At 42.7% G+C, this 16,516-nt stretch overlaps 1 protein-coding gene across 13 annotated transcripts in view; it reads left to right on the top strand.

The window, feature by feature from the left end:
* Positions 1–16,516, top strand: part of TENM1 (teneurin transmembrane protein 1) — a 383,082-nt gene that overhangs the window by 325,309 nt on the left and 41,257 nt on the right. For all 13 annotated transcript variants that reach the window (XM_083721963.1, XM_083721975.1, XM_083721972.1 and 10 more), the window contains 2 exons: positions 5,646–6,012; positions 13,485–13,995. In XM_083721963.1, coding sequence (XP_083578089.1) covers positions 5,646–6,012; positions 13,485–13,995 — 878 coding nt within the window. The remainder of the gene's footprint in view (positions 1–5,645; positions 6,013–13,484; positions 13,996–16,516) is intronic.

Here is a 16,516-nt window from a genome sequence, read left to right on the forward strand (position 1 = left end):
GCTAGCATAGCCAATGATGATGGGAGTTGGAATCCAGCAACATAGGAAGGGCCACCGGTGCCACATCCATGAGTCAACCATATATTTTTCATTGGTTATATGAACGTCATGAATAAAATTAGCCCTGAGTTGCTGAATGTATACTGAACATTTTTTTGCATATGTTAATGTCTTCTGTTAGAGGCAGAACATATTTCATCCATTTGACCTTGTCCATTCAGACTGTGTATACCATAGGAACACAGCCTTACACCAAGTCAGACTATTGAACTACTTAGCTCAGCATTGCCTTCACTAACTGGCAACAGCTCTCCAGGGGTTCCAGGCAAGAATATTCCCCTGTCCTATCAAGAAAAGCCACAGATCAAACCTGGAACCTTTTGCTCTCAAAACACTGAGCTTCTCACTTATCAACAGTTTTGAAAAGCCTGGGATTTTGTGATGTACTAGCCCTGCATAGTTTCCTTAAAATATGTATAGTGTGTGGGGGGAAATGAAACAGGTGTCTTTAAGGACTAGAATCTGTTTCCAGCTGGCTCGCCCCATTCATCTTCCTCTCAAAATATCACCACCACCTGCCAGAGTGGTGAGCTCAGCCACATTCATCTTAATGCCAGATAGAAATATTTTTAAAGAAAATCCCCTGGATGAAAAGGACAAATTTAATCACTTAATGAGTACTCTAAATTTTGTTGTGCACCCATTGTAACCAAGCAGGTTAAGGCATAATAATCTCATTAACCTCACTTTGTTAAAACATCAATTATCTAAGTACAGTATAGCAGGTTTCTTCAAATGTCTCTGTGCAGGAAAGATGGCAGCAGTTGCAGCCCAGTGTGGCTGTGGGTGGGTCAAGGGGTGGGGCAAAGATTTCCCGTGCAACCAGCTGGTGGCAACATCAGCCTTGGCTGGCCACACGGAACATCAGGATTTCAAAATTTGAACTGGCCAGTCCCGGCCAAGCTAGGGGACCGTAGTGTGTGGCAGATCTAACTGAAGCCTGGCTTCACTCAGGTCAGCTTGGCAATTGTCAACAGATGTCCCAATCATTCACCCTGCATGTTTTGGCCCCGCCCAAAAGAAAGTGGGCAGTGCATGTAAAAGGTAAAAAAAAAACAGGTAAAGGACCCCTGGACGGTTAAGTCCTGTCAAAGGCAACTATGGGGTTGTGGCACTCATCTTGCTTTCAGGCCAAGGGAGCCAGCATTTGATCACAGGTAGGGTTCTGGATCATGTGGCCAGCATGACTAAACTGCTTCTGGCACAATGGAACACTGTGATGGAAACCAGAGTGCACAGAAACGCCGTTTACCTTCCCGCCACAGTGGTACCTATTTATCTGCTTGCACTGGTATGCTTTCAAACTGCTGGGTTGGCAGGAGCTGGGAAGGAGCAATGGGAGCTCACTCCATTGCACAGATTCGAACTGCAACCTTCCGATCAGCAAGCCCAAGAGGCTCAGTGGTTTAGACCACAACACCTCCCGTGTCCCTTTACCTTAGTGCGTGTACATGACCTTGCTGTGGGGTTACTTTCTCATTGTATTTGAAGCCATGGAGGAATTTGCCTGAAGACAAATTGGACCAGCTTGGAGGTTCTGCCTACCTCACAGCTACTGTCACAAGTTGCCAGAGGAAAATTATGTTAGGTTGGATCCTTAGTCTAAGCACACAGAGAGTGGGAAGGTGCCCGACCCCTCTATTCAAGATCAAAATATCAAGGTAAAGGAGTCCAAGGGAAAAGATTCTGTCCAAATGCCCAGAGAGGGCAACTACCCAAATAGCACCCTGGAGGGATCACCCATATTTGATGTGTTTCATATGGGACTAGCAACACTTGTCTTATGTCAGAATATATTCTTTTCCAAACATTTTTATTCTTGTGGAAATAATAATATATTACACTGCTGGTGCCTCTTGACCAGCATTTTCAGCTTGCCCACACTGCTTATGACAACTTGAACAGCAGCAAGCATGTTATGGAAAAATTGTGACTGATGTTGCCTGACAGGATTTGTTTTTGCTTATTTGCATGAGTTGCTTGAAGGATAATAATTTGCCCACCTTAATAGGGGATGCTGTGGAACTAACATGCTTGAATGTCAGAGGAAAATAAATTATGTTTGCTATCAGTGTTTTCATACGAACACAATGGGAAAATGTATCCATGTTGCACTAATGGTGTTCTTTTTGCACTCAAATAATTATTCCCCCTCAAAAAAGCCTTAATTGCAGCAGGAAAATAATGACCCTTAAGCACTTTGGTACATTTCTGTAGCCACCCTGTTTGCTGTCACAGATCACACAACAGGCATGAGTAAGAAGCTGCTAAATTGCTTGATGGATATAAGCAAGCAGTTATTCCATTGTGTTAAGTTTTCAAAGCATCACACTTAGGCCTCACCTACTCTATATATTTAAAGCAGTATCATACGTCTTTAAACAGTCATGACTTCCCCAAAGAATCCTGGGAACTCTACTTTGTTAAGGATGCTTAGAGTTATTAGGAAGCCCCATACAGTGGTGCCCCGCAAGACGAACGCCTTGCAAGACAAAAAACCCGCTAGACGAAAGGGTTTTCCGTTTTGGAGGCGCTTCGCAAAACGAATTTCCCTATGGGCTTGCTTCGCAAGAAGAAAGCCCGTAGGGAAATCTCCGGGGACCTCTTTTAAATGCTGGCGGTGGGGAGCAAAGCCTTCCCCCCCCCTCCGGCCTTCAGAAGAGGTCCAGGAAGGCCGGCGGGGGCCGAAAGGCTTTGCTCCCCACCGCCAGCATTTTAAAAGCAGTCCGGGATAGCAGGGAAGCGCTTCCCGCTATCCCGGATGGCTTTTGAAGGCAGGCGGGGGGGGAGCAAAGACTTTTGCCCCCCGCCCGCCTGCCTTCAAAAGCCGTCCGGGAGCATTTTAAAATCGCCCCGGGACAGCGGAGGAATTCTCCGCTGTCCCGGGGCGATTTAAAAGCCCCCGGATGCGTTTCTCCGCTCTCCTGGGAAGGCAGGAGGGGGGAAGCAAAGACTGTCCCCGGACCTGGTCTGAAGGCGGTTTCCATAGGAACGCATTAATTTATTTTTAATGCATTCCTATGGGAAACCGTGCTTCGCAAGACGAAAAACTCGCAAGACGAAAAGACTTGCGGAACGAATTAATTTCGTCTTGCGAGGCACCACTGTATTCCTCTCACAAAGCTACAGCTTTTTCAGAGTGATTTAAGAGTTGATCCCCCTTCCCAAGGAACTCTGGGAATTGTAGCTCTGTGAGAAGAATAGGGATCTCTTAACACCTCCCAGGGCCCTTAACAAACTACAGTTCCTAGGGCTTTTTGAGGTATGATACTTCTTTAAATGCATAGTGCAGACAAGGCCTAGGGCTGAGGAGCCCAAGGTTCAAATCCCCACTTAATGATGAAGCAAAAATGATCCATGTGGATTAGGGAAAAGAAAAATAGAAAAGGGAGCTCTTCCTGTCTCCTAAGATCAGCACACTTTCAGGAAAGGTGCTGTTGGTATAGGGGGAGGAAAGCTGTAAGGAAGTATCCAGAGAAAGACAGACAGACAGAAGCCTCAACCCCCCCCCCCAAAAAAAACACAATTCTACTTCTTTGTGTGTTTCCCTAACATAAAACCTTTCTCATTTCAAATCTCCAACCACACTGCTTGGTTTTCTCTGATATCTATGCTGAATCACATTACTCCTCATTAAAAATTAGGCCTTTATTAATTATGACTTACATAACGATTCTGAGCCTTCTTTGTTCCTTTTCCTTTAATTTTCATTATTGAATCCTTCTGCTTCCCTTATCAAAACTAGGTCAAAAATTATACCCAAGCCAGGAAGAGCCACCTTGAAACCATTTGGTTTTGGCTTAGATAGGTTGCAAATTAACTTTCCTCCTTTTTCAGTTTCTCTAAAGCTGCAAAGTAAAATCCTACTATGGGAGAAATATATTATTTAAAGGAAACATTATATTCTAATTTTGCAAACATACTTTTGGGACATTCAAAAAAATGGGCCACCCAGCCCCCTCTCTCTTGAAGTCAAAGCTCTCACAGTGGGAACATGCAATGTCAACCTTTCAGCAACAAACTCACAAGAGAATAAAAAGGGGGAGATAGAGAGTGTTGTATTTTAACTTAAAACAGCCAAAAATTTATCCAGACCTACTTGCTTAACACTGGAATTATACGTTGATTAAAAGTGGTGTCCTTTCACTCTAAGAGATTCATGTTCACATTTGAGATTAACGCAAAGGCACACACTTGAGTATTGGACATCAGGGAAAGACATCATTCTGCTCAACCTTGAAGTGCCCAGTTCATATTTTAGATTCTCCCCCCCACACACACACACACACTTTCACTCAGTCTTTCCTAGTTTATAATTGGAACACTTTTCCATGAACAGCTGCTCCTCATTTTAATCAAAGAGAAACATAGGTAGCTCTGAACTCTGATCAGGGAACACGTATATTCAGAAGTTACCCAAAGATATCAATGGACCAAGATAATAAGCTTTCATTCCCAATTAACCAAAACTTCTGTGTTGTTCCAGCACAGGCTTCAGTGGGTCATGGGGATAAATTCTCTTTTTCCTGCTTTTAATGAGAAGAGGAAGTAACCAGATTTCTCTTGCCTAGAGGGTTCCTTTGGTCCTGCTGTCAGAGAGCTGTCAACCATCCAGATGCCCATTTTCATGGGCCCATTGGGGCCCATTGTGGTGTTTATATCAAAGTTTGGTAGGAAGAATAATCTCTGTAATCATAATGACCACCCTGGGTTCCTGAAATCAAAGTTTGGCTCATGCAATAAGCAGATCTGCTCCTTTTGTACAGTACCTCAGAACCCAGAAAATAAGTCCAGAAAAGGCATAACTAAGAGTAATGTATTCTGTCTTCATTTATTTCAAAATATGGCAAGTTAGCAGTTAGCCCAAGACATTTTTCTTCCTGAGGCAAAGGATGAGATGCCTCCCACCAGGCTGGCAAGTGAATCTTATTTTAGTACCGGCAATGGGATAGCATCCTCTTCCACACCTGAGAGTATTCAGCTCACTTAGGTGGGACAGGGCATGCACAGCTTTGTCCTTCATCACTTTACCATCACTCCCTGTCCCTCAGCAACTGCTGCCTGAGGCAACTGCCTCACTCATCCTAATGAGAGGGCTGGCTTTGTGAAACATCTTGCTTTGTTGAGGGCCCTCACTCATCCTAATGAGAGGGCTGGCCTTGTGAAACATCTTGCTGTGTTGAGGGCCCTCCCAGCTCACACTGCTTAGTGGTACCTTGGACTTCAATCCCAAAGTCTGGGCCTGGGCATTGGACAAATTTGAGTCAAGATCAAGGGGTCAAAAGAGTGTCAACTGGAAGAGAGTTAGTTTATGTTATTATTACATTTTTTCCCTATCTTTCGTCCAGATGGCACACAATTTTTCCTCTCGGTAATTTCCATGGCTGAGTGGGAATTTGAACCTGGGTCTCCCATGTCCTAGTCCAGCTTTCTAACCAGTATGCCATACTGACTGTCCACAACTTTGGCTTGTGCTTCACTGACCTGATTTCACCCACAGGCACACAAGCATCCTACTTGGCCAAAAGTGGAAACCATGGAGAAACTACTTCTTTGACTCTTGCTTTATTCCTTCTTTTTTGCAGGTCCGCTTGGAATGGCCAACAGACCTTGCTGTCAACCCACTTGACAATTCGTTATATGTTCTGGACAATAACATTGTGCTGCAAATTTCTCAAAATCAGCAAGTGCGCATTATTGCCGGCCGACCTATTCACTGCCAGGTGCCAGGCATAGATCATGTTTTGGTCAGCAAAGTGGCAATCCATTCAACACTTGAGTCGGCAAGAGCCATAGGCGTATCTCACAGCGGAGTGTTGTACATTGCCGAGACTGATGAAAGGAAGATCAACCGCATCCAACAGGTTACAACTAATGGTGAAATCTCCATCATAGCTGGAGCTCCATCGGATTGTGACTGTAAGATTGACCCCAATTGTGACTGTTTCTCTGGTACGTATTAAACAAGGGTGCAGAATCTTTTGGTACAATGGCTGCTTTCCCTTCTGGGCAGCCTTCCAAGAGACACATCAGTGGTAGATGGAGCCAGAGGCAAAAGGTGATAGAGCAGGGAGTGTAAATGTTATCTTTGTACAATACGCTAGATTCTACATACTAACTCATCTCTGTCCTCCATCCAGGCAAACATGAAGCATTATCATAGTTCAACGACATAGTTCTGTATATAAATTCAATAAATAATAATAATAATAATAATAATAATAATAATAATAATAATAGTCCAGCCAGACAAAAATACTCAGGTCCTCAACTTCAGGACCTCAAAGCACCCAATTGCTTGATGTCATTGGGACATCAGGTGATTGCAGGTAGGCAGCACTACCACATGTCAGATGTCGCCCACAAGGCTAGATCCTGATATGGATGTGGCCCACAGAACCAAAAAGGTCACCATCCTTGACATAGAGACTTCTTTGAAGTAAGAAGTGGTCTATAGATTACCATATTTTTCACTCTATAGGGCGCACCTAGTTTTTAGGAGGGGAAATAAAGGGGGGGGTTATTATTTTCCCCGGCCCCAAAGAGCAAAGAAGCCAAGACAGCGAGCGGGATACATCCCGCTGGCTGTCTTGGCTTCCTCTTTAGCCATGCGCAACCTCTCCAGTGGGGAGAGGTTGCAAACGGCTTCGTTTTTAGCCACGGGGCAGTTGGCCCTCCACTCCCTGGGCTTCAGGCTTCAGGCTGCCATCCGCAAGCCTTCGGAGTGCTCCGATGGCTTGTGGATTGCTGCCTGAAGCCTGGAGAGCGAGAAGGGTTGGTGTGCACCGACCCCTCTCACTCTCCAGACTTCAGCGGAAGCCTGCATTCGCTCCATAGGACGCACACAAATTTCCCCTTCATTTTTGGAGGGGGAAAAGTGTGTCCTATAGAGCGAAAAATACGGTACCTAATTCTGTAATATAGTCAGACCCTTGGTCTATCTAGCTCATTGTTGTCTACACCGTCTGTAGATGTGGACCTACATTTCAAGTTTTTTTAAAATGTTTTTTTTAAAAAACACACGAGGGTCTTTCCTATTGAACCTGGAGATGCTGGGGATTGAACCTGGGACCTTCTGCATGCAGAGCTTATGCTCTGCCTCTGAGCTGAAGACTTTTAGTTTGATGTAACAGTTCGTCCCTCTGATCTCCACAAAGAAAACAGTGCCCTCAAAAGCTTTGAAATCTGAATTTCTGAAGCAGAGGAAATCCCAAAGAATTCATAAAAGTATGTAAAAATCCTATTTCAAGCTATCATGTCTGTGCATTTTACATCTTCACATTTTCCCTTCAATCTTCATTCTGGCATCCACTGTTCACAGTTTGAATATTCAGATGGTTGGGTACCATGATCCTATGGTACTGAGAGGACAGATTCATGCAATAGTAGCGCAGTCATCATCTCTGCTGTGCAATGCAATACTTCTTGCACAGGGCACTGTTGACGTGCCTCAAAACAGGTTTCAGGTCACTATGAGCCACATTATCATATCCATAGGATTGGATTGAGCTGTGTGCAACATGAAACAATTAGCAGCTTGGACATTACCCTCATGCTGAAATGAGTATGCCTCCCGTATGTCAGTCTAATATTCATGCTCCAAAAACATCATTAGGAAATGGGGATGAGGAAAGGGCAGTTGATTCATTTTATGGTGGTTTAGTCAACTAATCCAGGGGTCCCCAAACTAAGGCCCATGGGCCGGGTGAGGCCCGAGGGACTCATTTATCCGGCCTGCGGCAACGCCCGCTGCCGCTGTCTGCTCTTACCGGTGCTGCGCTGCACAGCTGCCCACTTCCAGATCAGAGCAGCACAAGCGTTATTTGCCCATGCGCAAGTGTTATTTCCGGTGCACATCTGAGTCGAAGGAGGCCCGTGCACATTCACACAAGCTATTTCCAGTGCTCCTCCAACCTGGAAGTGCACCAGAAATAGCGTATGGGCACACGCTTCCCCCGCCCACCGTGCGATCGGCGCTGGAGACACCAGCCCAAGGCGTGGTAAGTTTGCTTACCCCTGAACTAATCCAATAGCTGCAGGAGAGAGAGGACGTAGTTTAGAATGGGGAGCTGCAAACCACTGTCTGTCCGAAGGAGGGGAAAGAGAGTAATAAAGCGCATGTAAACAAATTTCTGTGGGAAATGGTTTAATTATCTGGATGTGTTTAGCCTAAAGAAGACTAAGAGGAGATATCATAGTACCATTCAATTATTATTATTAGTAGTAGTAGTAATAGTAGTAGTAGTAGTAGTAGTAGTATTTATTTATTTATTTAATTTATGTACCATTTTTATCTTCCAAGGATCTCAGTGTGGTGTACATGGTTCTCCCTCCCCATTTCATCCTCACAACAACCCTGTTAGGTAGGTGAGGCTAAGAGATGGTGACTTGTCCAAGGTCACCCAGTGAACTTCATGGCTGAGTGGGGATTGTCAACCTCCTGCTCTCCCAGGTTCTAGTCTAACACTAACCGTTATGCCACACTGGCTCACTAATTACCGTATTTTTCCATGTGTAAGACTAGATTTTTTCCCTAATAAATTATGTCAAAAATTAGGGGGCGTCTTATACATGGGGGCATCGTCTTATACATGGATAGTGCCAAGGCCATTTTATTAAATCCGACTCCCCCAAAATAGGGGGCATCTGATACATGGGGACATGTTATAGACGGAAAAATACGGTAATCGCTTCCCATTAGGCATCCCAAAGCATTTACAATATAACATATATAGAACAGTTGCATATCTAGAAAGTTATTTTAAAATGCTTTTATAGAATCAAATGGTGATAGAGAAGGTGCCACACTAAATACCATGTAGAATGCACCTCGTGATAGTACAGCATTTGCAGAATGCTCTCTCCTGCAGAACACAGTGATTACTTGTCTATGTAGCTGGTGAGATGATTTTATAGGTAGTCTAGTCCCACCAAAACCAGAGCCTTGAGCTTAGCCCAGTAGCTAATTGACAGCTAAAGGTAAAGGGACCCCTGACCATTAGGTCCAGTTGTGGGCGACTCTGGGGTTGCGGTGTTCATCTCACTTAATTGGCCAAGGGAGCCGGCGTACAGCTTCCGGGTAATGTGGCCAGCATGACTAAGCCGCTTCTGACGAACCAGAGCAGCGCACGGAAACGCCATTTATCTTCCCGCCGGAGCGGTACCTATTTATCTACTTGCACTGGCATGCTTTCGAACTGCTAGGTTGGCAGGAGCTGGGACCGAGCAACGGGAGCTCACCCCGTCGCAGGGATTCAAACCGCTGACCTGTGTCTGCTAATGGAAGTCCTAGGCTCTGTGGTTTAACCCACAGCGCTACCCGCGTCCCCAATTGACAGCTAGTGCTATCTAAAAACTTGTGATATAGAAGATATAGAAGATAAAAGAACTGGAAGCAGATCCTACTGGAAGCAGATCCTACTGGTCATTCTTAAGAGAAATTCAGAGATATGAAGATTCAATAATTAGTTGTGCTGCTTCTTTCCTACATGTTGAATTAATAAACAGGGAGTTCCATTATTGTAGCATTATTTATAACATAAATTAAACTTGTTCTCCGTAATTAGAACCAATGGGTAGAGAGTTTGGGGAAGCAGATTTTGGGTAAATGTGAAGAGAGGGGTCCTATCAGTGCAAGCTGTTTGACAGTCCCCAAACTGTCTACCTTGGAAGCTAATGGGTTCTACTTTGCCAGAGATATTTAACCAGAAGCTGGATAAATGTCTGTTAAGGATGCTGTAGTTTCATCCTGTTTTTCAAATCATGCATGTAAGGTGGTGTAGATTACGTGACCTACAAGGTCCCTTCAAGTTCTTTGTTTCTGTGATTTTACTCATTTTTCAGGACTGCAAAATCACCTGCAAAAAGGACCATGACAAATCTCTTGTCATCTACAAAATGATGTGTCTGCTAATGGAAGTGGTAATGAAATTAGGACTGTGAGATTAACGTCACAAGAAATCCTGAGTCCTGTGTTGATGGTCATGCTGGATAGAAATGTACAGAGAGGGATTAGGATCATGCTTTTTGGCATTACATCAAAGGATGAGGGGGAAATTGATTCAATTCACATTTATATGTGAATTATACCTAATTCACATTTTCTAAAACAATGTGTGAACTGAAACACAGCCACCCTTTGAAATTTACACTTCTCTGCATTTTGCAGCCAAGTTATGTTTGAATAAAATGCATATTCTAGGGCAAAGTATGCATAGCTAATACATATATTGATGGGAATAACATATAAAATGCATGAAGAAAAACTGCTTTGCAAATATGTGTATTTTAGTCAAAGCCACACATTAAATGTGCATATTAACACTAAAATGCTGACAGATTACCTGATGAATTAATTAATTAAATAAATTGCAAGCTGATATGGAAATGTGCTGACTTTTAAGATTGGAAAGATAAGGAACTGTGAGAAAATTAAATTGACAGATATGCATATCCCTGTTTGATCTCTCTGCATTGATCATTACTTCTGCACTTAACATGCATAGACTCCAACACTGGTAAGGATCTGAATGCACAATCTGTCCTGCAAAAATGGAAGGGCACCCATTCAAAATCAGTGCAATGGATGTATGGATCCATCTACTCCCATACTGTGCCAGTTTTACATGCATGTAAACACAAGTCTATTCCACCCCTTATTCCCTGGGTTGTTTAAAAAAAACAACTTGAAAAATTCACTTCCCAAACCCCTCCACTAAAATATGGATTCCTGAATATTTTTATATACATTCCCCATAAAATAGTAATCTTTGTATACTTCCCGCCCCATAAAATACACATTATTTGTACACATATTTTGGAACCAAAAGTGCATTGCAAAATTCGGAGACGTGCACAGTGCAAATGTTTGCATATTAATGCAGGAAGGGTAAATCCAGTTGATCTGCTTAAAAATTCAGGTCAAACAAAATTCTCCTCCATCCTTGTTCCACGTGCAAATTTCTACCTTTTTGGGGTTTCTGCACAAGTGTCCAGTCTTCATTTTTCCTGGGTCCCCAACTGTTTTTTCCTCTTCCAGTTCCTTATTCCAAATGATGAAGTACATAAGCATTCATGTAACAGAAGCTGTTCATCCTTGAGTATCACCTGGTGAATGGCAAATGATGTATCTCATGTCATTTTAGGCTTTATATCAAAATGAGGAAGATTAACCAGCATAAGATATTGAGTGACTAATCTTGCCTAGCATCACCATAATTTGTAGTGTGTATGTTTTACAAGGTCTGCTTGGAGATGGGGTGGGATGCATAGTGATTCAGAACAACATTCACATGCTTTTTGTTAAGCATGCAGATGCTGTTGTAAGAGAATCAAATTGCTAAATGATGCCACAGGAGGCTGATGGGTGAGACAAAGAAAAAATAGTTGACAACATGCATGTTTGGAGGCATATATAAGACATGATGACACAGGGCTCCCCTTTTCTTTTCTTTTCTTTTCTGATTATCCTCTTCTGGACCTTTTATTTTATTTATTTTATTTAAAACATTTCTGCACTGCCCTTCATGACTGATTACAGGACAGTTCATAACATTGCAAACAAGTTTCTAAGAAATGTAACTGGTTAAAACGAGGGGGGGCGATACAAAACAACAGCAACAACAGTTCACTAGCTCATTTCCTCTAAATGCTTAGCATTAACAGTCAGCAAATGCCTGGGTGAACAATAGATCTTTAGCAAGCATTAAAAGCTTCTCAGACTCAGTGCTTTTCTTATTACAGTGGAGGGGGGTGATTCCATAAAACTGGGTGCCACAACAGAAAGGTTGTCACAGAATGGATTTCAACTAGTTGCAGCTAGCCAGGGAGGGCCTCAACTGAAGATCTCAACATGCATGTGTATGGGATCTTTGCGCTTGCTAATTGGTAGTAATGGATGGTTGGACTTGAGAGTACTGCAAACACTGAAATAAAACTTCTACTTCTTACTTGAAATAAAACGTTCTTCTCTTATGCTAGCAGGTGTGGGCAACAACCACATTATTAGGTTCAAACCTTGATTTGGTGCTTTGGAAAGAACTCTCAATTTGAAATGCTTTGTAGGCTGGCCAATTTGACTTGACTTCCTTATGAGTCCGCTTTGTTAATCTGCAGACCTGGTGGCCCCTGCATGTTGGATAAAGTCCACAAAGTTTCAGTCAGATAGGTCCAGTATTTTTGTGTGTGCTGGGCACCTTTAAATATTTTCTCCTTTTTTGGTTTTAATTATATATCTCTGGCTTATTTATTTTGGGGCAGAATAAGATGCCATTTTCAGGCTAGCCTTCCCCTCCTTCCACGGGTGGGGGTGTAAAATGAATACTGCCAAATTTCAGAAGAATAAATGAAGTATTTTCCCACGAGTATCTTGAACAATTTTGGAGTATGTAAATAAGGAATATTCTAGTCTCCCATTATAGTTTGTGGGCAATTTGTCTCCAAGTTGAAGAAACATCAATCCCACTTCACCTCTAACAACCTCCAAGGCATATTCCTCCAGCTCAGGATTCAGGATGTGGCTAAACCCAGTTCATACCCCTAGAAGACAGGCTATCATAAACAGCTAAAATAGCCTATGAACTCATGGGAAGATAGGTCTTCCTGAAGACATAGACTTTCATCTTCCATGAGCTTCCTCAGTGGTTCAGAACCTAGGGCAAGCCATTCTTGACACAGAAGTTACTGCACCTTTATAATCTTGATGGCATTGGAAAGTTCTGGGTCTTTTCTTTCATTACATTCCTGCATTGATGGAAGAAACTGCCTGGGAGGCAGCTGCTAAATGGCCAAGCAAGTCTTAAATGTTCATCAGTGACAAAATAATTCAGTTCTGGTACAGCAAACCTAAACACAATGGGTCGGATCTAAACTTAATAGACCAATTGAAATCAATGGGACTTCAGTTAGTGATGACTAATTTAAGTCCCTTTGATTTCAGTGAGCCTGCTATAAGCTCTGATAAGTCTGTATCTATCTCCATGAGCTCGTATTTAAAACCATTTTACATATACTCTACTGGACTTTATGAAATGCAACAAACTCAGTTTTTTTAGCTTTTGACTGTATTCCCATTGCTTACTTCATGAATGGATTTTGATTCAAGAAGGCGTGAATTTTGCAGAGGAGAGCATATTTGTCTGTGACCTTCTTTGTGCCCTGGGAACTTGAAATGTAGTAGCTCTGCCCAGCCAGCGGCACTGTAGATTTACAACTATTAGGGTAACTGAAGCATCTATATCTCCTGTGTCCATTCTTCAACTGTGCCGATTAAGAATTGTACTTGCATTAGATAATGAGAAACAAATCTGTTGGAGCAAAATACTGGTTTACATTTTTAGAAATATTAAGTCTGGAGAGTTCTTATTTTTGTTTGGTTAATCATATCAGGTGCAGATTTAATAAAGTTGCTCCCTGTTGTTTTGCAGGTGATGGTGGGTTCGCTAAAGACGCAAAACTGAAAGCTCCCTCTTCCCTGGCTGTATCTCCTGACGGCACCTTGTATGTAGCTGACCTTGGCAACATCCGTATCCGTGCAGTCAGTCGGAATAAGGCTCATCTCAATGACATGAATATTTATGAGGTTGCATCCCCAGCAGACCAGGAACTGTATCAGTTCACCAGCAATGGGACTCACTTGCACACACTCAATCTGATTACAAGGGACTTCATGTACAATTTCACATACAACGGGGAAGGCGATCTTGGCACCATTACCAACAGCAATGGGAATTCAGTTCATATTCGCAGAGATGCCAGTGGTTTGCCTCTCTGGCTGGTGATGCCTGGAGGTCAGGTATACTGGTTGACCATAAGTAGCAATGGGATTCTCAAAAGAGTTTATGCCCAGGGCTACAATCTAGCTCTCATGACTTATCCTGGCACTACAGGTCTTCTAGCCACCAAAAGCAATGAGTATGGATGGACAACAGTTTATGAGTAAGTGACCTTCAAATATTTTTAATGCCTCATCTCCACAATACATTTAAAGCCATATCATGCCACTTTAAACAGTCATGGAATCGTAGAATTGTAAAGTTGGAGGGGACCCTGAATCTAACCCCCTGCAATGATGCCTCCCCCTAAAAACAGAATCCTGGGAGGTTTAATTCATGAAGGGTGCTGAGAGTTGTTAGGGTACTTTCACAGAGCTACAATTCCCAGAGATCCCTGGGAAGAAGGATTGACTTTTTTTTTTTACTTGGGAAGTATAGCTCTGTGTGGGGAATAGGTCTCCTAACAACTCTCACGACTTTATGAAACTTTGCAAAAGCTCTTTTTGAGAGACTTATTTTTTAAATTACGTTTGTATAACACCCTTCTTCCAAAGATCGCAGGCTGGCACATAACATAAAAATTCAAAATGAAAACACAAAATACATAATAAAACAAAAGCAAAGCAAGCCAATAACCTCCTCCCACAGGCCATAGATTCAGCCAAACTCTAGGTTGAAGATAAACTTTTTTGCTTGACACCTTTACCCAGAGGTCTCAGAGTGGTTCACAGAATAAAATCAAAATGTAAACCCCCACAAAATACATAATCAAATCAAAACAAAAACAAAACAACCCAATAAACCTGCCTCCCCAAAACACCACATTTGTAAGCGAGGAGTGCCTAGCCAGGGAGAGCATTCCACAAATGGGGAGCCACCACAAAAAAGACCATTCTCATCTCTCCAGAACTCCTGTGGGGGAGACACTCAAAGAAGGGCCTCAGACGACAATCACAGGATCTGAGTCTGTTTGTATGAGGAGAGGCAGTCCTTGATGTTTTGTGATCTTGAGCTGTTCAAGGTACTTAAGATGTGGCCCTGTGGAGCCTATGTGCCTGTATCTTCCTCACCACCTTTTTCATACTATAATACAATCCCTGTTGTGACCAGGGTTGGGCAAATCATTCTATAGTTAATAAAGTCTGGAAATTGTCCACAGGGATTGGCATATGGAGAGGCATTATGGTTTATTGACTAGAGTGTCCCTGGTTCAAATCCCCACCCAGCCACTGGGTGACCTTGAGCCAGTCACTATATCTCAGCCTATCCTATCTCACATAGATAGAATGGGAGAGAAGAGCCATGCACAACATCTTGAACTGCTTGGAGGAAAGCTGGGGTGTGGCTTGCTTGGATGCATTAGATCAGTCTACACATAAGAACTATGTAACTTAGCAATGGGGAAGCTGTTACCCTCTATATGCTATTGAACTACATTTCCCATCATCCCTGGGGATTGGCCATGCTGACTGAGGCTGATGGGAATTGAAGTTCAGTACTTTTCACATAGGTGCTTTATCATAGAATATGCATAAGAACTATAATCCCATGTCACTTTTGCATGTGTTTGCCCATGATAAACACATCACATTTCTGCACTAATCTGTGTTTATAACTAAATCCACATGAACATTTGCATTTAAATATAAATTCTTAAACATATTTCTCTCAACATGCACATTTCAAATGATATTTTCTCTCAAAGATACATTCCTAAATGTACTTTGATGTAATTTTTTTCAGTCATGCATTAAATTGAGGAATGACTGAAGCTAGTGAATTAATAAGTTCTGATTCACACATTGAGTGGTGCAGGATAGGTCTAGGCTGAATGATGAGGGTGGAGATGCTCCTTCAGGTATGCAGGGCCTAAGCCATTTAGGGTTTTAAAGGTCAGCACCAACACTTTGAATTGTGCCTGGAGGCAGAATCAAATTTCCACAGATAACTTCCAAACTTCCAGTGTTCAAAGGCATAGCTTTTGTGCTGAGTGCAGCTTATGCCCATCCCCCATGACTAACTAAACGAGAACATGTTACGCAAAATAGTAAAATTTGCAAGATAAGGGTTGTATCCAATGTAGTGCTTAGTTAAAGACATTTAGTGGTGTATAAACGTTGTACTGGTGGAACATTATTGCACAGGGGAAATCACAAACACATTACCAAAGATGGTTGCACAACTAATTGCGCAAACTAAATGAGCTATTGCACTACAAGCCTCCCCTAATGGAGCTGTTGCTTTGGACTAATTTGTCTCACTGGCTTTAAACTCTTCCACTGCAGAACTTTCACGCTAGTTAGCAAACAGAGAAACATTGGGTGCAGTCCTAAATGTTTCACAGTGTTGAGAATTTGCAGGGTTGGGATTGGGGGAAGTTACCTAATTTTGTTTGCCTGGGTATGCTAGCATAGAACTGTGCATCTAAGAACCATTAGCTGAGGCTGCGATCCTGTCCTTTTTCACCTGACAAAAAACAAAGTCCCACAGAGCTCTGCAGATCTTATTTCTGATTAGACATGCCGAGGATTCTGTTCTCAGATCATGTGGATTCCTTTTGTCAATAACATAAGTAAAGCCCTGCTGGATTAGTCCAGTGGCTCAGCTTTTCCAGCTTCCTGCTTTCGTGGTCACCAACCAGGTGCCCCAGGAAAACCCTTAAGCAGGACATGAGCACCAGAGCA

The sequence above is a fragment of the Podarcis gaigeae genome, assembly GCF_964106915.1.
Source record: "Podarcis gaigeae genome assembly, chromosome: Z".
Taxonomy (NCBI): domain Eukaryota; kingdom Metazoa; phylum Chordata; class Lepidosauria; order Squamata; family Lacertidae; genus Podarcis; species Podarcis gaigeae.